The sequence below is a fragment of the Rhopalosiphum padi genome, chromosome 1 (assembly GCF_020882245.1).
Source record: "Rhopalosiphum padi isolate XX-2018 chromosome 1, ASM2088224v1, whole genome shotgun sequence".
NCBI classification, from domain to species: Eukaryota; Metazoa; Arthropoda; class Insecta; order Hemiptera; family Aphididae; genus Rhopalosiphum; species Rhopalosiphum padi.
Genome location: NC_083597.1, coordinates 79,325,895 through 79,349,607, shown reverse-complemented (window position 1 = coordinate 79,349,607; position 23,713 = coordinate 79,325,895). Strand labels below are relative to the sequence as shown.

At 24.0% G+C, this 23,713-nt stretch overlaps 1 protein-coding gene across 1 annotated transcript in view; it reads left to right on the top strand.

Annotated features, from left to right (window-relative positions):
* LOC132918137 (hypoxia-inducible factor 1-alpha-like) overlaps positions 1-23,713 on the top strand; it is a 51,258-nt gene that overhangs the window by 8,523 nt on the left and 19,022 nt on the right. Inside the window, exons 2-7 of the mRNA XM_060979249.1 lie at positions 11,525-11,712; positions 13,083-13,237; positions 13,373-13,546; positions 15,672-15,973; positions 17,389-17,495; positions 17,576-17,723. Coding sequence (XP_060835232.1) covers positions 11,525-11,712; positions 13,083-13,237; positions 13,373-13,546; positions 15,672-15,973; positions 17,389-17,495; positions 17,576-17,723 — 1,074 coding nt within the window. The remainder of the gene's footprint in view (positions 1-11,524; positions 11,713-13,082; positions 13,238-13,372; positions 13,547-15,671; positions 15,974-17,388; positions 17,496-17,575; positions 17,724-23,713) is intronic.

Here is a 23,713-nt window from a genome sequence, read left to right as displayed (position 1 = left end):
GTTCTTCACTGCTACATTACTAATATTCTACTAACTGGTCATAGAGATTTACTCCATCGACCCGAAGTTGTCTACTTCAAAACTATAGGTATTAATAACTATGTAAATTGTCAAAATTATATAAATCGCATTTATATTGAATAGGGTTAAAGTATATTTTGTTGCGATAATGTTTGAACCTGAGGAAATCCACCAATACATAGACGACGTATAACGTATATGAATTACTGATCTTATAATTATTCAGAATGTGGTTTGGAATTCGACTGATATGTTGCTCGAGTTGATGATATTGTTACACATTATTATATATATGTATGTATATCTGTATACTTAAACATACATTTTTATTTTTACTTTAAATATGTGAGATAATAATAATATAATAACATGAGGGATTTTCTTTAAAAACGTAAAATGATTTTCATAAGTAATGATAATAGTGTTAGTATCATGGACCATGGTTATTACAGTAATTTGCCAATTTCTTAGAGGGTATACGTAAATCATTCAATAGTTTTCAATTTGAGTTAGGTATATATTTATACGACGAGCTTGTGTGGTGGTGTCTCACAATTTATTTCACGCTTTTCGTCTGATCATTTGTATAATAATCGTGTGATATATAATATTATATATCTAATAAAAAACTGATTCCACTTGCATTATATATAATATTATTTTCGTGTCTCGTGTGTACGCCGAGTTATAGCGTTAGCTATGCGAGGTTTTACGTATATTGTTGTTCGTTATAATTTATTCTGTTCATATTATACCCAACGTTCATGTTAGGTATTCTTGGAGATTTGATTGAAATTACAGATACCTTTCTTTTACTTGCAAACACCGTGATCGAGTTACACTTGCCCCCTAGTAGTATATAATATATTTATACTATACGTGTATACGTATGTATTTCGTGTATGTATCTAAATTTATTTATTTTTTCATTACAGTGAATAATTTTCCTCAACCATAGGTTACTGTATGTAATACTGTACCTGTGTGTATGAAATAACAAATATATATTTGTTATACATATTTTTTTTATATTTTATCCTTCATAGTGTATTTAACCGTGTATTAAAAAGTTTTTTTTTTAATTTGTTCATTCATCTCTAGTTAAGTTATTCACTGATTCACTGTTCTGTAACAAATTAATATGGTGAGAAGGGGACACTACTTACTTTGTCTTGTTTACTATAATTCACGACGTAGAATATTCAGTTTATCATTTAATGCGTTTTGTAATTTTGAATTTTTTCTATAGACTAATGCATCATTAGTATTGACTAATGATCATAATATCAGTATTTAAAAATGTTTACTCGTCTAAAATGTGTACGACTCGTCGACACTTAAGAGGACGCCGTACTCGCGTGTCTCTGTCTTACTAACGTACATCATAACAAATTTGCGTTTAGTAGAACACATTTTGTGATGTTAGATTATATTATTTAGGTACCTATCATCAAATTTAAAGGTAAGAATATTATCTAGAAAATTACATATGCTTTTATTGATATTATATCATTTTAAAGTGAGTTATATAGCTATGTAAAATATTACAACTTTAAAATGTTCATATATTTATAGTATTATATACTCGTATTGTGAATGGCTTTATACTTAGTCAAAAAAACCCTGAGAAAACGCTACTGGACGACAACCGAAACTCTTCGTTTCGTAATCCGTGCATCACCCACCACTATCCATATTATGGTAACAAGTACAACTGCACGGTGGGTGAAATTTTATTATTTAGATGCGCTATAGCGAGTTGCGTTCACTCGGCGAACGGAATATAGAAGGATATTTTGTAATCCCTATATTTATCACCTAATAAAAGAGTGCATACCCGTAATTTAAGGAAAGTGAAATTTGGAAACGGAACAACGAATTAAGTTCTAAAGTTAAGATTTGTTCTTAGATAGTGTGATGCACAGTCAGTAGTCACCTAGCTGTTCTTTTCAAATTAGAACTCGAGAAAGTAGTAAGATCAATTCTAATACGAGCAATACGTCAAATAATGAGGATATTATATTTAATATATACATAACCTGCTTATGAGATGCTTTTGTTATAATGAGCAACACGTGGCATGATGTAAGGACAAAATCAAATTATTTAATTAAAGCAGCTTATTTGCACAAAATCTTGAAGTTAACTAGGATAAAACAAAGTATTTAGTCATGTCTAGAGCAGCGCCGGATTAGCAAGGTATCGGCTTACTGAATTTTAGAATTTCTAATGTTTGATTACAGCTACAGCTACTGTATGGTTTAAATAAATCGAATCAATTGTATGGTTTACAAATGCTTGTACTAATTTATCACTTAAAAAAAAAAAAAATACGACTGAACACTCAAAACCGGTCCATATTTTGAGCGGCCACCGAGTTTTCCTTGGTAACTCGCCAAGCCAATCCGTCTCCCGTTTAGAAAAATTAGAGGCTACTAGAATCTAATAGTAGGGAATTATAATTTTAACTTGTGAAATATTTCTTTGGGTTTAATTTAAACTAATACAATAACATACGCAATTAAATCAAGTATTGAAGATATTTGCTGCAAACAACTGTTATTAATTATTTTTTCAAATTAAACTAGAAATAGTTATAGTCATATGTACTTATTGTACCTATACAACCGTCGCGCGTCGTGAATGTTTATGCCTATGAAATTAGTATAATTGCAATAATTGGTGTTCTATCTTAATAGATTAGAAAATAGTTAATTAGGTAAAAACTTATTTCGAACGTTTCTACTAAATTTATTCACAATTTTTGTTTATAAAACGAGTGTTTTAAAAAGGCCTGTAATAGTATAAGTAAAATGAAGTATTATTGTTTTTTTTAAGTTATAAGTTAAAAGTTAAAACAAGATGGACAAAAATGGAACTGTGAATTGTATAGTGGGCTAATCATTTTTTATATCGCTGGTAGTATAATTAATCTTATAAGTAATAATATAATCCTCAACTAATAATTGCATTATCCAAATAATGGTGTAGGTAGGCCACTAAAAGACATTATTTATTATGGTTGTTTGAATTAAAAATTATTGTTCTATTGTAGACAAAATATTAAATAATGTCAATCCACTTGATTGAATCAGCTATTTCATTCATTAAATAATAATAACCGAATCGAATTGGTAAATGATGGTAAATTAAATACTATCCCACGCTTTGATGAATTCGCATTTACACTCTACACTGTAAACTAAAAAAAGTTTTTTTAATTCAAACATTACGTGTCAATGACGAGTCGAACAGCATTTGGGTTCTAATTTAACAAGTTTTTTAGTTCTATACAGAATATTGTGAAAGAAAATTCATAATCCTACATGGCTACATATAATTCAACAATTCCAAAAACATAATATTGTACTCAAAAAAGGGGGTTTTCTCTTTACACTTCTGACGACATGCTTCGTTATAATTTATTTTGTTTAGATGGTGTAGGAGGAAGTTATACAATTGCTTAAACACATTACAAAATTACCCTAATCCATTCGTTATGACCGAACTGTTTTCCCTTGGTTGACTCGGCAATCCTCGTAGTCAGTTATAGGATAGTTGAGTGACCAGCTACCAAATTAAATAAGTTCAAATAGTTTAGTGTTGGTAATTGATGGTTACTTTATTAAATGAATTTTATTATTATTGATTATGAATATCTCTTATTTTAATGGTTTAGTACATTTTTTATAATTATACAGATTATTTTCTGATAAAAAGTTTAAAAAAAAACTATTCTCTAAAAAAGTAAAATACATATTATAAAGGCCCAAATAGGTAGCTTGAAATATTAAAATCTGCAGTTTTTACTGTAGTCTAATAGTCTAAACTTTCATTATTTTATTAGAAGTATAATGTATAATGTGTCTTTAGCAGAAAAACCTGTAAATCATCGATTTAATTTATATCGTGTTTAATGTTACTTATTTTAAAACATTCTGTTTATGTATATAATAAATGAGTAGTAGGTACGTGTTAAACTTTCACATAATATTGAGGTACATTATCCAATTTTATACACACATGAATAAAATTGTTGTATATGTATAATGCACGTACGAGTATGTGTTGAGAAACAAACAATCTTTTTGTAAAATGTTTAATATTTTATGTTAGTAGTACCGATCCCTATATCTATACTTGTTGCGGTCGTAAGTTGAGTGGATACGTGTGTAATATGATCCACAAAAAAAATATTTTATTGTATTATGTATGTAATATTGCAAAGTTTGTATATTTACTAGTAATGTTCATTATGAAGGGTAGGTTGGTGAGTATAATAGAGTTCAGTATACAACATAAACTTTTTGGGATTTTGGTATGGGATTATGTTTCGCGTTGTAATACAACTCTCAATAACTGATAGGTATAGTTATTATTAGATATAACTGTATTTATAAATTTTAAAAAATATAAATCCCTACTATGTAAGTTATGCAGTAGCGCAACCAGGATTTTTTCAAGGGGGGTGTCCGCCAGTATCGTATACAGTAGTTCCCCAATAAATTTTCAAATCTGTTTGCAGTATACTATGGAAAAAAGTTACGGTTCTAAGGGGGTATCCAGACACCCAAAACACCCCCCTTGGTTGCGCCACTAAAGTTATGTACCTGCAGATGTATGTTTATGTTACTATTAAAATCCAAATATCTTCAAACATGATATATAGTGGCTATAACAGTGTTATCAACAGGTTTACATTAATATTTTAACTATATATTTTATTTGACATATTGTTTATTTAAAAATTAATATGTTACAGCGATTTTAATTGAGGATTTTTTTTAAAACATTAAATGTTGATAAATAATGTTAATTTAAATGAATAATATAGTATTAAGACGGTAGTATATGTCTCAATCATTATTAATTTGACATTTAAATTGAATATTTGGTACTTGGTAGAGTAATTTAGTCGATGAAAGTTAATTCAAAATAGTTATTATATATTCTATATAGTTCCAACTATTTATTTCAAGACAGCCACTTATGAATAAATATGTTATGCTATAGTTTAATTGGTGTAAAAATATAGCTATTATTATAACAGTATAGTACAAAAATATGCTATTAAAAATGTATAGATATTAAGTTATTTAGTTTTATCTTTATGATTAATATTTAGTAATTAGTTATTACCCATTTTACTGTATAAACAAAATTAAATATAGAAAGAGCACATATCCATGATTATGGGTGTATTATTTTTGTATGATTTAAAATTAAAATGCGTATATAATTTAAATATATTTATGATTAGAAAGGTTCACGATAAGGTTGTTGATATAAACAATTAAAACATATACCTATGTCAAAACATGTTTAAAAAATGTTTTAATAAATATGCCTATATACTATATAGAACCTAAATGACCTTTGATAATTTGTATAATATATTATTTTATAATCTGAAAAAAGTCTCTCTTGAATTATCTGTTTAAAAGTTAGGTTACGTCATATTCATTTCCTGATTTTTCGAATGATTGATTAAGTGTAAAATATAAAAAATGCAATATTGACGTGAATGGTGAATACATGATACATACCTACTAATCCTATAAAAGTGTATTATAGTCAAGTACAGATATAATTTGATAAATTTAAATCTGAAGAATAATATAAAGGTAATAGGTACCTATAAATATAGCTATTGACCGATTGTAGACATGTTGTAGTGTTGTTAATCTAAAAAGGTATTATAGATTATAGTTATTAGTTAGTTAAATTGTTTTTATATTTATTATAAATTGATAAACCGGTGTATGAATGTTATTAATTTAGATATTTAATACAATTTTTATGATTTTTTAAGAAAATATACTTTAACTGGTTAATTTTTATACCTGGTAACCGGTAAAAAGACAATTGTTCTAGCTTTTCAGTTAAAAGGTGTTTAGATTTATAGTTGTACGTTGTGCACATATCAGTTCTTCAGAAAAATATCACGAAATATGTACAGCAATACAATCGTTAAAGTATATTATATAATATAATATGTTGAAAATAGCTATTTATATTTGTTTGTTATTAACATAATATTTTACCTGTATATTATTATGTAGAAATTATTTTATATTTTATAATTGATTTTTTTCGTTTACAAGTTTTTTTTGTTTTGTTTTGATGCAATTCAATAGATTTTTGAGCGTTAATATATTTTTTCTATATATAATATAAATTAATAGCTATTTAACCATGTGTAAATATAATATATTATATGGCAACTAAGTTATTATTAGTATCTTAATTTAGCGTATACAATAATATGATGGAAGTGAAATATGATGACGAGTTCACAGGAAAATGTTTTTTTGCATACGTATAAGATATTTCATGGGGTTAGTAGATTTTGTTTTATTTTATTATTATCTTAAAATATTTTGTAAATTGTGAGAAAATAATACTAATTAATTTTAATTTTAAATTATTAGAATTAAATTGTAACTGAAGTAACGTAACGTACCTATTAGAACAGTTTTTTGAACCAATTATAAATTAATTTTTTTTTTTTTAACTGATTTTGTTTAAAAATAGTTTTAAGTTTGGTTACTCTTAGTCATTAACTGTACACGGATCTTTAAATAACACTTCAATTTGTATATACCAAAGTTATCAATGTTAATTTAAATTACCAATACAATAATTTAGTTTAATGTACATTTTTAACTGTATATATATGGATTTCATATTTATTTTTTAAAGCATTTTATAAGTATGTTTATTCATTTATTAATTTCTTAAATGACTTATGTAAGTATAGTCAGTATGGTTGATTAGTATGATTATTTTTTCTTTTATATTGCAATAAATTTGTTATATTTTATTTTTATATTATTAGTATTTTATATTACAATAATTTGGAACTTTTTCTTGTGAAATTGGCAGATTAAAACATATTAATAGGAGTTCATTGATTATTTTTGCATAAAATAATTCTTATTATTAAGAAAATAAAACGAATACTTTTAGTTTTTTTAAAGCATAATATTATATAAGGGTCATATTTTTACTTACCTAATTTTATTTTAACAATCCAAATTGTTATAACATAAAGTTTTCTCTTTTTTTTTTATAGATTTTTTTTATTGAGTTATACAATTGTATGCGTAAAATGTCTGTGTATCTTGGGTTTATTTGTTAATTAATTTATTATGTTTTATGTTTGTGATCAAATTTTCGAGTATTTGGACAAATGTCTTTAAAACAGTAACATTATCTTAACATTAGTATTAAAAACTAATTGTATACGTAATATGTATTTTATTTTATAATGTATACCTAATGTTTATTGTATAATATTCTTATTAATTTTTATGTTACGATTATGCTTTAATATTAATTGTAAGGCTAGACTGAATAGACTGTAACTATATTATGTATCAATTTATCTATTCATGTATTTCCCGTTCGATTTTGATAAAAAAAAAAATAATTAAATACTTTTAAAATCAATTAGGAGCTCTATACAATTGTAATAAAAATATTGGCTATTTTAGGGTTAATATTATGTGCTAGATTTTATATCATAAATTCTGTTCTTATTAAGTCAATGCTTTGTATAGTCCTATTCGTTATTCATATTCGCAGGTAAAATATTACGTGCGTGATAAAATGTCTACATACTTCAACGAACACGTGCAGACTGAAACAAAAATTAATATCAGTAACAGTTTTTGCTAGTTTAAATCAAATCATTATGTATAGGTGCATACTCTTCGAATAACTCTCAGATCTAATTTATTGTTAAATGTAGATATTATACATAATAAGTTTTAGTACAAAATTGAAAAATTAAAAATTATATTTAAATGAACCTAATGTTTATTACAATTGAAATTGGAAAGATAATATCAAAATATATGTTTATTGTTTACTGTATGCGTATTGTACAAAATTAAAAAGTTGTTGATAACAATGATAACTAACATTTTGTTATTATATTATAGTTAATAATATGAATATATTATACTTGTTTAATTATTTAGGTATAGATTTATTTTATCTATACGTTTCAGATAGATTGTGATTACAAATTAATGATTTTTCTGTTAAAATTGAACGCGGACATTATTAAAACATAAGTTATTGATAACGTTTTCTTAACATCATAATATTATATAATTAATTAGTTATGAATTATCACTAAAGTCTAACCAGTTCAATTTTATTACTTTTAAAGTATTTTATAACTATGAATATGTACGTATAAAATAATCTATAGTATGATACCTGACTTCTTTTGAGAAAGTTGAAACTTTGAAACTTGGTTATGACTTATGACTGTGAATTTGTGACATATGATTTAATTTAGGTATTTATTTTTTAGCTTATGAATCTGACTCATACCTATATTTTATTTTAAATCAATATTTATAATTAAATATGTATTTATTATAATGTTATTACTTATAATGTATTGATATTGAATTTATTATACTATTTTATATTATACTAGCTGTCCCTGTGCACTTCGTCGCCCGTACAAAATGCACCCGCGTTAAGTTTGGTTGCCTATAACTGTCCCGCCTATATAGAGTTGCATTTTTTCAATCAATTAACCGATTATATATCATTTGTTAAAAATAATATATTATTCGAATAATCCATTAAATAATCGCACAGCCGTAAACATAATAAAGAGGTAATATATTGAGGTCATTAACCGGGATAAAAACTATCCTATCTAGTATCTTATGACGGAGATAAAATTACACGCATTGATCGTAATTCATCAAAATCGGTTGAGTAGTTTCGGAATGCATCGAGAACATGTATATGTACATGTATGGGCGTAAAATTGCCTTGCTAGAAGGGGGGGGGGGCTTAAATTATAAACATAGAACAATTTTATTGTAACATTTATCATATAAGATATTAAGATGTAGGTATTTAAAAACTTCAAAATTATTTACTTAACGGCGTATAAATGTATAATACATAACTTTTTATCGTTGTCGTTATAAAATATTTAAGTATACCTCAATCATTTTAATTTTATTATAAATTTACAACGCAAAATTCATACATGAAGCTTAAATATTAGCAAACATAACACATTTACACATATACTTATCGGATATTCTGATAAGGAATTACGTTTTACATTTTATAATTTTCTCTAATAAATAACCTTAAATTTCTTGAAAAACTTTAAAATATATAGGTGGGCTAAGCTCGCCAAAGTCCCCCCCCCAATTTACGCCTATGTGTATACAATTAACACGTTAACAATACACGTTTATTTTAATAGATAACTCAGAGGTTTTTTAATTTAGACAAATGCTATTGCGATAGAAACCTCCGTGATATACTCTTTCGTTTAGAAAAAAAAATCAAGAAGATTCATAATATAATTAATATATTATTAGTTGGATTATTATTTATAGTTTCGGAGTTCATCCCTTGTAAACATTGTGACACATGATTTCTATATATAAGAATATATTATGGAGATAGAAGATAGTATGTAGATAGATTGTCGAGTTTTACTTCACGGAACAATTCATACCTATATGTACACGTTGCTGACGACAAAACACACACAAAAGAAAAAAGGTCAGGTTACAGGTAGCTGGAAACCTACTATCGTGGTCGGTCACGGGAATATTCGAAATACACCATGCAAATAAGCATGTAAATTTAAATTTAATATTAAAAAATTAATTCCAAACATTTTCATATTCTTTCACCTTTTAAACCTTCTCTGGACTTCCACAAATAATTTAAGACCAAAATTAGTTAAATCGGTCCAGCTGTTCTCGAGTTTTAGCGAGACTAACAAACAGCATTAGATTTTTATATGTATAGATAGATAGATAGATAGATTTGTTTTGATTATTATAATATTATGAATAATTAGTTAACCGGTTAATGTAATGTATTATTTTTTTTATAAATATTTATTGTTTTTATAGAACATATCTTTATGTCGCATCTTACAAATGAAACATTTTCATTTAGATTATTTAGACCATTAATTATATTTTTATTGTTAAATTCCTTATAGGAACTGTGAATGATTTAATGGGAAGATAATTTTAGAATAAGTGTTGTTCAAAATTTTAATTTTGAAATAGTTAATTTGATTTTAGTTTTCTATGCGTTTTTCATAACTTATAAGTGTTACTTTGATATTCGGATACTAAAAAGATAATATTTATGTCTATAGGTAAGGTAGGTATGTGTTATTACTTATAATTCATATATTTTATCGCATATCGACCTGTGGATGAGTTAACTAAAGTAAACTGTAGATGAGCTAAAGAAATTATCTTGTACTCTATAGATTTATAAAATGTTCACTAGAATTTATCGTCTTAGTCAGTTATACTTTATGCATATCGATGCATATCGAGTGAATGCTTAATACGAATGATATATATAAGACCTAAATTAACTTTAATTTACGTAAATGAAAAATGCATCTATTTATTTTTTATAACTTTTTCAACATTTTGCGAGTTATCTACCTATATAATGTAAATATTATAATCCTGGTACAAATTGCATTAAAAAAGTATGAACCCCGTTTAAAAGTTAGAAACAAATAAACTATAAATATTATATTAATACCACATGTCAATTCTGTTGTGAATGTATAATAAACATACATACAATTAGCAGGTTGTATACATCTGTTTTTAAATATGTACAATTACAATTGCAATATATTTTAGTAGATATCTCCTTCGATTTGCTTTCAACGCAACAACCTTCAATAGATCCCAATGCGCCATTCGTCTTTCGGAGAGTAGGTAGGTTATGAGTATAGGTCATTATCATTCAACTGTTTGTTTTTTTAGTTATTGTTTTGAATATATCATAAAACAGTATGTTTACATGGTAAAATAATACATTATATAGTTGTTTAATAATTAATAAGTTTGTAATGTATACACAAATGATCACATGATATCCATAGTTATGAACTGTGATAAAATGTTTATGATAAGTACCTATTTTCATTAAAAATAATAAGTAGGTACTTGTTGAATATATCTATAAAAAGTCGCTCTCTTTAATAAAATCGAAATGTTTATCGTCATTGAATATATCACTATAACGGTATAACTATATAACTAATAACTATATTGCTACCAGACAACACCCAGAAGAAATACTTATGGTTTAAAATGTGTTTTCTATAGAAAAATTTTTAAAACCACAAATCTAAAATCTAAAATACGTTAAAAATGTATGACTTAAAACAAATATTGTCTATAAATAGAAACATTACTTTTATTCAACTAAAATTGTGATGTTGGTATAATAATATTTAATTGAATTTAATATAACAAACGTGGCACGTGTGTATTTTAGCATTTGTATTTACTAAACTTATTAGTATATACGAGTATATATCTATAACATATGGTGATGGTGTGATATTAAAATTTAAAACAATTGTGATTTGTTTTGATAATCTTACATTTTTCCTCAATTCAAATGTTAAACTGATAACTTATATAAATGCCTTGCTCAATACAATGTATGTGTTTTTCAGAAATTCTGAGAGACGAAAAGAAAAATCAAGGGATGCGGCTCGATCTAGACGTAGTAAAGAGACCGAAATATTTACAGATCTCGGATCAGCATTACCTTTACCAGCATCCGTTATTAGTCAGTTAGATAAAGCAACTATTATGCGATTGACTATTGCATCTTTCAAAATTATGGACGCTTTATCATCAAGTAATTATAATTTAAAATTATGTTATATAATTGTAATAATCATGAGTAAAGGAAAGTTATTATTACAGTAACACTAGAATATTTAAACAACATATTCTGTTGTTAATAAAAACAATTTAAATCAATTTTATATTAAAATTGCACTTTATAATTTATATTTCACAGCTAGCATAAAGGTATATTTTAGTTTTATCTTAAATAAAACTTAAGTGCACACAAACTGACTAAAGCTCATTAAATAGGGCATTTTGTCCATAAACTATGCAACATAACCGAAAAACGTTCAACAACGCCAATTCTTTTGTTTTATTATATTTGAATGTATATAGGACGTATAAACTTATCATTTTTATTTAATTCAATATTTTTATGTTAGGCTAAAGGTTAAGTACCTTATATTATTACTAAATAGTTTATAATGATTTAATGTACTAAAACTCAAATCTATCATAATTTGCATTCATAACCTAAAAACTAAACATTTAAAAACCCACGTTTGCCATGTCGAAAAAATACAATAACTTGAAATATTTTCTTTTCAATACCAGAAACACTAAAACTTAAAATATTAATTTTATTTCAAGGTCTTGATTTTCGTACTTTTAATCGAGTAGTAATTCGAAGTTGAATAGGTTATTCATAATTTAAACATGCGTTTTTAATTTTAGTTTATTATGTATTATTTGTATTCTTACTTTGACTTTAAAAGATAAATGCATAAATAATTCTATTTTATTACTCATTTTTTATAAAATAGCAATGTTATTACATTGTATTTATATTTATTATTTATTATTATTAATATGTCATATACTTATGCATTATTATTAATTATTGTACTGTTTATGTACATTATAACTATGTATAATAGGTACTGTGTATGCATTATACGTATTAGGTTTATCATATATATATAATTATATTTTTCAAAATGTATTCATAGTATTAGGTCCAGCAAGTTTTTCATATTTTGTATTAATATCTACCTTAATATGTGATAGTAACTAGAATAATTTGTGTAGGTATAATTTTATTTATTTTTTCAAAATGAATCGTATTTTTTTACTGTAGTATCAAATTATTATTCTAATGTGATATTAATATTTAACAACTTGAACGTTTGAATGATTTACAGTTATTTCCCTAAGAAAACAACAGTCCAAAAATACGCTTTATTGTGAAATATTTTAATGCACGGGGTCAGAAAGAAATCCTGTTAGCCTTGGGAGGTGAAATATACCTATAGGCTTTAGCTGTTTATTAATCAGTTAAATTATTCTATTTTTCTAAAAATCTATTGTTATAATTTCTCATTCTAGCTATGTATTTATGCGAAAAAATGTTTATATTTTTATGAATTTTTTTTTTAGCAAATATTAATATAAAACCCGATGAAAAAGATAGTCCTCCAAACATGAGTGGGATATGCAACAAGGCATTGGATGGCATTGTATTAATTACCACGGCTGACGGAGATATAATATTCATATCAGAAAATATTTCCAGCTACTTAGGATTATCACAGGTATCTTCTACTATATTTTAAAACGATCGTGTAAACTTTAACATGTGTGTGAACCACGATTACAGGACGTAACTAGACTTGTTGACATCATTGTATGTATAATGTTTATATAACTAATGATTTTTTTTTTTTTAGATCGATTTAATCGGACAGTCAATTTATGAATTTGCTCATCTTTGCGACCAAGCTGAATTGAAAGATATTTTAACTAACAAAGACATTGGTGAACAAAAGTCGTTTTTTGTTCGAATGAAATGCACTCTTACCAATAAAGGGCGCAATGTAAATTTGAAATCAGCATCATATAAGGCATGTATATTAGGATGAACTATAAAGGAATATATATATTACATTGATATTTATACTACTTATTTACACGATATTATGAAATAAATAGTATGTTTTTAAATAATACAATTATTTATTATACTATACAATGTTGGGCGAATGTCTATATTATAAGTTTACAACCCGTTATTTTAACATGTTTAAACGTTTCTTAGAAGTCTTAAATGCGTGAGTGACATACATAATGTATAATTACTGAGTATAATAAATAGTTAACGTCGACGAGTGAATATAAAACAGTTTGAGATCATCCACTTTTATTTTTCGACACAACTATAAATACCTGTTTGTTACGATTATTTTTCTTGCAAATAAATAATGATTGATTATATTATCCAAAGTCAATTGGTATTCTTAGAATTAAACACAACTTGATTTTTGCAACCTATAATTTTTGTATTTTTATATGACGTAGACGGGTGTAGTATCTCTCTATTTTTTAAAAGAAAATCACGTATAATACTTAATAGCATTTAATTTTATACGAACATTAAATAGACCATGGTTATAATACCATATTGTACCTTAAAATTACATATTTTTCATAAATATGTCCATTTATTATTTTTATAATATATAAATGTCCATTAACATGAACATATAGATGACTTAGAAAATATTTTTTCGTTTATCGTGTAAATAAATGTTGTAAAGCTTATAACCATTTTCCTATCATTTACAACAGACATTTGTTATTTTATTTTGTTAATTATGTTCTACAAGACAATTTTCCATATTGTTCCGATTTAAATAAACTGATTTCATTCAGCAGTATTCTAGAACATTTTTGTTATTTGTGTTGTTTTAATGCCTTTATAATATTTTACTAGCTTGATTAATTTATTATTATATGATATACACTCCGACACACGTATTGACACTGTAACTATTTTCGTGAATGAAATCGTACTACCTATTCTTTGTTTAAAAATAACTATAATAAGTTTCATAAAATTATTTTTTTTCTTTTTAAGTGTTTATTGACTAAAATATTATATGATACATACTACTTATACGTATGATGTAAATACAATTCAAATTATAAAATATTTCATTTAACTTTACTTAATTTCCAATTTAGGTTTAACTAATAAATATATTTAATATTTAATAAAAAAAAAAAACCAAAAAAATAAACAGTTATGTATTTTGGTAAACAAAAGGGACAAATATTATTTTTTATTACATAATTTATAACTATTTTTTAAATTTGCATAGCTACTATATGTTTATTATTTATTATTCATTTTAAATCATGTTTATATTGATAATTGGATTTTTTAATTTATTTTTTAAATATTTTTCATTTAAAATGTAATTAAAAAAACTTTTTGAAGCCCCGATTAAAATGTTTATTATTGTTAACATTCTAAAAATGTATGTTATTAAAAAAAATATATTAATTTGTGATTTTTACGTTCACCGAGTTATTCAAGTTGTTTTTTTATAAGTGATCTATCAAATTAGTATACTTTATACTAATATACATTTTTAATTACAGTAATAATTTTAAATTTGGTTAAAAGTTGGTTTAAAATTCCTTTCATATTAGGTATATACAAAAATGATTGGTTTTTACATATTCAAATTTGTTTTAAATGATTATATTAATTTTTGACAACATTCTTCTTCTAGACTAGTTAATATTTAAGTTTGGATTATAAAAATTGTATTAAACAAATATTTTATAAGTTAAATATATCATAATAATAGACATTTTGAATGCAATTACCCAAATTTATTTGTATTAATAAAAATAAAAGTATGAGAACTTTTATCCCTATTATTTTAACAACTGTTGTTTTTTCATCTTCAATTCTACTTTATTATAATTTATGTTTTATATACTATTTGATTATAAGTGTTCTAGATTAAAAATACTTTATTTTATTTTAACCATTATTGGCATTATTTATATAAAAATCTATAAATTGTTAAGTCACTTCTTTTTAGAACTTTACATCTTATATTAAACTTATTACACAAGATTAAATTTTAGTGCTTACTTTACCTAGACATTTATAATTATGTTTCATAAATATAATATAAAGGTTTAAAAATAACAAAATATTCTTATACATTTTAGGTGCTGCATTTTACAGGACATTCAGTTATCAACACTTGTGCCAGAATAAAATCATCAATTTTATCAGATGGAGAATCAGATTCAGACTACGAATCAGATAAAAAAACAGATTCTGATAGTAAATCTAATAATAGTGATTCAAAGTTTGAAAAAACTAATAATGATTCTCCATCTCATATATTTGTATCAATTGCTGAACCAATACCACATCCAGCAAATATTGAGATACCACTGTATAAACAGAGCAAAATATTTTTCAGCAAGCATTCATTGGATATGAAATATATAATCGCAGATGATGTGTGAGTTAAAAAAAATATATTGTTCAAATGATATAATTATTATTTTGAATTTTAGTCATAAAATATTACACTTTTAAGATTGTAAAGAATAGGATTTTGTCATTAATAAATTTTAAGAAATAATAAATGTTAGGTATCAATAAATTATTTGTTATTAAAATTGTCAAAAAATGTCACTGCAATATGTATAATTATTCTGATTATAATGTATTTAAAAATACTAAATTTAATAGTATTATATTCTTTGGTATTTGTAAATATAAATGTATAAAAAAATAGTTGGTTTTTGTTAGTAATAACTTTTTTAAAACTATTTTAATCTTTTTTTTTTTTTGCAATAAATAATGTAATTTGATTAGGCAATCTAGACTAGTTTTATAAAACTTAACTTAATACCTATTAATTTATAAAATAGTTTTAAAATGTTATTTTTTACTTACCAAATATATAAATTAACTATTTTATTAAATTTAATCATCTTTTTTCTTGATATGTTTATAATTAATAATTACTTAAATCACCACATTTTAATGAATTACCTATTATTAAAGCTTAAAGATAATTTTAGTAGTTTTAAAATATTTAATTAATATTATATTTAAATATAATTTTTTTTTTTGATTTATAAAAAGTATTTGTAATGAAATCATTACTTAATTTCCTATAAAAGTTGTGTACTGTATTTTTAAACCTAAAAATTAAATAGAACATTATCTAACAATACCATTAATAATTTTAATAAAAATAAGAGTACTATCTATAATATGTATAATTTCTTATTAGAATGCATTTGAAAAATTATAAAAAACCAGGGTCTATATAATAAACTTTTTAATATTTTTTCAAAACTTCTACTATATTTTAAGAAATAAAAATTATAACATTAACTTTATTTATCTAAACTAATGATATGTTCCTATTTTGATCATTAATTTTATTTTTATATTGCTTACATTGTATCTAATAAAGTAATAAATATGTATGATATATTAAAATGTTATAATTTAAAATGTATTATCCACATTAAGAGTTATCTTGATAATATGATCTTCTATTTTTATCTATGATTAACTTAATCTGTTATTGTTCAATTATTTAAAATTGACACTTATTTATATCATTTATTGGAACTGGAACAACATTTTAATAGTTGCCTAATAGTTTGAACAGTATTAATTTTTATTTTATTATTTCATAATTTTTAATTTCAATGTTGATTTTAAAAACCAAAATTTATGTAGAAAAGTATATTATTAATTAATATTAACAATAAATATTAACTTAGCATTTTTAATTTTTTTACCCAGGTTTTGTATAATATTAAATAAAATATATTACAATATTAGGTATAGGTATGCTTTATAAAAGTGTAAAATCAAAAATAATTTTAAAAACTATTTATTTTATATTTGTAGCATAACAAACTATGTGGGTTATGAACCTGATTCATTAGTTGCAAAGTCTGTGTTTGATTATTACCATGCTCAAGATTGTAATTCAGTTGAAAAAAGTTTTAAAATATGTGAGTATAAATGCTTATATATTAATTATTTATTTAAAGAAAGCTTTAATATTCAATTAATAAACATACTATTTTTGCAGTATTCGAGAAAGGACAGGTAGAGACAAACAGGTATCGATTTTTGTCAAAAGGAGGTGGTTATGTTTGGATAGTTACACAAGCAACCATACTAAATGATCACAAGGGTCTAAAACCTGAGAGCATTATGTGTATTAATTACGTAATTAGGTAAGATATTTTATGTTCATTGCTCATTTATAATAGTGAACTGGCCAGGTTCTACTCGTTTACTGTTGTACACCTGGTTTGTTGAATATGTCAGCCGAGAAGCTGCTGAACATTTAACAATGTTACTTATTAGTTAATAGCTATTAGTGTTATTACTATTCAGTATTAGTTTATCATTATTACCGGGTGAAATACTTTTCAGACTGTTTTTGTTTGTCATTTGGTTTTTGGTATATTATTATCCAATATTATAGTATATAGCTGACCCGGCAAACGTTGTTTTGCCAAAAAGAAAATACTCTTATAAGCTAAAGCTTGATGTAGCTTTTTCAATTTGATAAAACATTCCGGATTCCGGACTTCAAAAAATCAATCATCAAAAAAATGTTTAAAAAAAATTTAAAAAGGGGTTTTCCAAAATTGTTTTTTGTAAAAACCTTCTCCTTGCAATTAAGAATAATTAAAAAAAAATTTGAGCCAAATCAGCCCAATCAATTGATGAAATGTTATACATTTTTGGCTTCATTTTTAAATATATAGAAATTAGCTTAATGGTTTTATATGTATTATTGTATAATAAATATTTTGAGAAAATTTTATTTAATAAAATAACACAAACTGAATTGAAATATTCCATTAAAATGGGTTTTAATTTTAAAAGATAACTATTTTTTATTTACATTGACAATTGTAAAATTTGTAATAGTATTTAACAAATACTGAGTTATATCATAGAGTATGTTAAAATATTACATATGCATTTGTAATTATAATACAAATTAATATTTAAAAAATATATTTTATATAGACATAGGTATAGTATGTACAAAATCAATACTATATTATGATAGTAAATAAAAAACTGCAATACCAAAAGAAATATTTATTTTGAATAATTCTTTATTGAAATTTGTCTTGAATATTTAAATGGCAAAATACGTGTTCTTATAGTTTATAATTATGTATTTATAATTAATGTAAGCACCTACTTAGATATTTACTGATTTGATATTTTTATTTTTAATAAGAATTTTATAATATTGTCAAATAGAATTTGATAAATTATTTTTTTTATGTATTTACCAAATGCATTCATTACGATTATAATTGTTTTATGTATGTGCATAACAAGAAAAAATAATTTTTAATTATTCTACTCGTAATCTAATGTAATTAATATGTTATCATACTATTCTATAAATCAGTGGTTCTCAACCAAGGTGACATGTACCTAGCATTAGGTTAATAAAAATATTCAATTATTAATTTTTTTGAATAAAATTGTATTATTGCCGCTGCTGTCATGTAATCGCTACTAATTTCGGAACAATATAATAGGTATTAGAACTAAAAACTAATTGTTTAACAATATTCTGTAAATTTCATATCTTTAAATTATTTCTATTTATTTTTTATGTCCAAAATGTCAATTTTAATTTTACACTACAACTAAAATAAAAAATGTTTTATTATTATTTTTCTACGTACTATTTTTTAGAAGTAATCATATTTTGCTTTTAAAATTTATAGTTTAAATTAGTTAAAAAATATTTTAATGTTTGGGCGATGTAGTGTTAAATTCTCATAGATAAGGGTGACATGAATCTTAAAAGGTTGAGAACCACTGCTATTGGTTAATACATTAATGAACTATTAATTACCTGCAATTAATTATGAATTTTAAATTATATTTGAATAACATTATTTTTGTATTAACTTACAATCACTATATACTTTTTGTAATAGGACATTTTTTAATCAGTTTTTAATAATATTAATTGAAACAAAAATATTTATGAATTATAATAACTTAATATTTTTTTTAATGATAAGATTATTTTTTACAGTAGCATACATTCAATTTATAATACATATTTAAATTAATAATCATATAATCATAATGCACAAGTCTTAAATTAGAAGTATAAAGTTGAAATATATATACAAAAAATTTTGACTATTTCACGGCGTTTAATATAGGCAATCTAAGCGCATCAGATTAATAAACTATCATAATTGAGCGTATTATTTGAGTAGTACTATGTACTATAGTGGCGTATATAGGGGGGTTAGGGGTTCACTACCATGAAATGTATGGGGCACGGGCATTGATTTTGATTGTATAATTAATTAAAATTTAAGAATGGAAATTTTTTTTTAACCCCTCCTGAAATTAATTTATATTTACTCATAATAGTATTTGAGGCGTACGTGAGGAGTATAGTTTTGTGCAATAGATTCAATTAAATGAAATATAAAAATGTCCTTACCCTTACCCAACCATACCGCACGTTTGTATTAATTATTCATGTGTTTAAGTGTAAGTATTACGCGTGAAAAAAAGAATTGTAATTCACGTGTATATATTTGCTTAATTAACGACTCGTTTGTCCGAAACAAGCACAACTAAATTGTTTTTATTCATATTTTAAATACCCGTAAGATTAAAAACATAAAAACAAAGACAGAATTCGTCTGGTATATATATATAAATATATAATGTAGGTATAATTTTATTAATTTAAGTTTATAAGTGTTTTACAGGTTTTCAGGAAATTTCATGCATATAATAGATCCTCGAAGTTGTTTGTGACTTGTGTGTTCTATATTTGAATCATCAGTCACTATTGTTTTTTAATTAACTCATCACTTCTCGTTTAAATATTATGCGTATTTTTAATTACCTTTTTCAAATTGATTTGATTTATTTACAATATTGCACAAACTTAATAGCTTTTATTTTTAAGCAAAACACTCAAATCACTTGTTTTAAAAACCAGAAATTCTTGATTTTTAAAGTCAACCATAATATTATTATATTTGCATGCAATGTTTGCGTTGACGAGTGTAGAATATATAAGAAATATCGGCCTCCATCATGCTGACCTTGCTGTATAAACTATTGTCACAGACTACACGAATAAATAAAAATGTATTGATTATTTAATATAAACGAGTTTCACTAATCATAAATATCCTACATCATATACAGATTTGAAATAGGTGTACGTAATCGAGGTCTCAAATTTTTTAGTAAAAATCTATAAACGTTTTGTGGCTAATTTATGAGGATTATAATGATAAGCCATCCCCCATTAGTTGCCTTTCGTTAAATATTGCTTGGGTTGAGTAAATTATGTGTCCACCAATATTGAATGAGTTACCGAAGCGTTAACTGTGCGTATTTCGATCATTGTGATTGTTTAAACCAATTTTACGTAGAGTTTATTATGATTCAAATTTTCTTTTAACATATGTTATACCTAGATTAAATATGATAGCTTCTTTTACTTATAAAAAAAATTGTAACAACAGTGTTAGTACGTGATTGCAAATTTTCAAATATGATTTTATTGCATTCTATTCTACTATTCCTATGATGTAGTTTTATGGAATTGGCTTTACTCTATTTCCATTACACTTTTGCACCTTTCAATTCACAAATATAATATGCGTTTTATAAAATTAACGTTTTATAAATGTGTACAATTCTGAGAGGCATATTTTAAGTAATATAATATGAGTATATAGTATCGTATTGCATTTTTAATATTACCTATTATTAAATATTTTATCTATATGTTTTGTGTATCTTCCAAATATCTTATTAAAAAATAAATTTAGTATAAATTAATATTAATTATAAGAAAAAAATTAATTATTTTTGTCACCAGTAAATTAATTTAAAATTTACCTGGAAATTCGAAAGTCTGATAAAATGTGCATTTAATGTAATATTATAATTTTAATGAAATCATTCTTTTAGTGATTTTATAGTAATCGGTCACAAATAAACTATATTGCAATATTTAAAATTGCTGTTTTTTTTATTTGGTTAAATAACTTTCAAAGATTGAAAAATAAAAAATAATGAGGTTACTATTATGATTCAGAAAATTCTGGAATATTTGTATAGCTGTAGCTGTATTGATTATTATTTGATTGGATATACAGTGACAGTAATATTTAACAACTCTTACTAATGTATGTTAGTTATCATTTTTAAATATTTTGTTTTTATTTTTTATTCAAACCACTTGTATCACGTATTGTTGTAATATAATATACATATATTAAATCATTTCAAACATACATTTTATTTTCATAGATGTTAATTTTTTTTTCAAGTGATTGAGTTATATTGAAATGTATTATACACTTATGGTTTTCTAAATTATCTTGCATAAAATTCAACTCTTATAAGTAAATAATACTAAAGTATATACGTTTAATTATCTGATATCTATAAATTATTATAATAATAGGCAAGTTAAAACAAGTTAAGTGGAGTAAATAGATTAAAACAATTAAAAGATAAGTACCACGGTGTAACTACTATAAATACAAATTCTTACTATAAATTATTTTCTCTGAGTATTAAGTGTATTGAACTACGAAAAGTAATAAAATTATTCGCATGCATTTGTTTAATTGTATGTATTTATTAGCCGATATAATTATGGTTCCATATTTTTAATTTATAATATATGATGATGTATTTAGGTATAATTAATATCAAACACAAATTTTAATCACTTAATATTGTGTCATTTTTATACAATTTATAATTAACAAAATACAATCCTTTATAATTTTATTTTTAAAGAATTTGGAGTCTATTCACAGTTTTATCAAATTCGGAAAAACACTGCATATGGTATTTTAACTGACACATGCAGTAATATAACACAATATATTTAATATAGCAAACATATATATATATGACGTCATTTATAAATTATTCTAATCCTTATGCAGGTTGGCTATTTTTTTTATAAGAACTTATTTAATTATGATATTAGATTTTTATTATAATTTTTTGTATGTATTTTCTGTAAAATATAGTATAGTATTGCAGTATTGCGTTTAAAAATACCAAGTCAATATTTTTATTATTCATCTTTTTGTGAAACCTATTAGTTTTTTTTTTATTTGTGCCATAGGTCTACTACCCTCGATTTATACAATGAATTATGTAAAAAAAAAGATTCATACTATGATATTTTATTCAAATTATATTCATATGATTTATCACGTTGTTCACATCTTCATATGCTTCAGATTGTAGACAAATGTTGAAATATCATATAAGAACTTATATTATGTATTGTGATGTTTCATGCAGTTATTATTATTTTTTTAATAAATTATGGAATAAAGTGTAAGTTACTCATACGAATCATAAATAACAACAAAACAATAAGTAGGTATGCATTCATTTAAAGGAATCACGACGAATTTTCTACGGATTTATTACATAAAACGGGTGTATTCTGTTAAAAGTAAATAATAATACCACATCAAAAATGCTCAGTCTATAAACACACGCGAGTTCCTATGTATAGGTTCTATGAGTGTATCTATACCTTAATATAATTTATGAGTTTGAAATGAATTGTAAAATGTATATATTGCCTAATCGAATCGAATTCGATATTTTATGTTCAAATTTACATAAATGAAACGTATCGTCAAATCTAAGTAAAACATGTGATAATTTATTATTGACTGGTATCTTTATTATATATTATATGACATAATATTGTTATACGAAATAATATTAGAATATTTTATTTTATTTAATGTCAATAAGAAAACATAATATTAGAGACAACGATAAATTTATAAGAATGGTAGTTTAGGCGAACAAAATATTATAAAATAATGTTTAAAAGAAAACTAACAATAGTATTTTGCGACTATGGCAACGGAAGTCCAAATGGACGGATGGATACATAACAATATTCATTCTATGTACGTAATACAGACACCTTAAATAGTAAATAATACATATGTTAAACTTAAACAATTTAATATGATTAATTCAGAAATATTTCAACGTCGTAAAATTGAAATAATTTTTAAGACTACACGTTTCATACTACAATTACTTTTATACTTAGGTATTGGATAATTTATATTAGTGTTATTAAAGATCGTTATTACTTATTATTGTAATATGAATTTTATTAATAGTTATTTCTAATAAT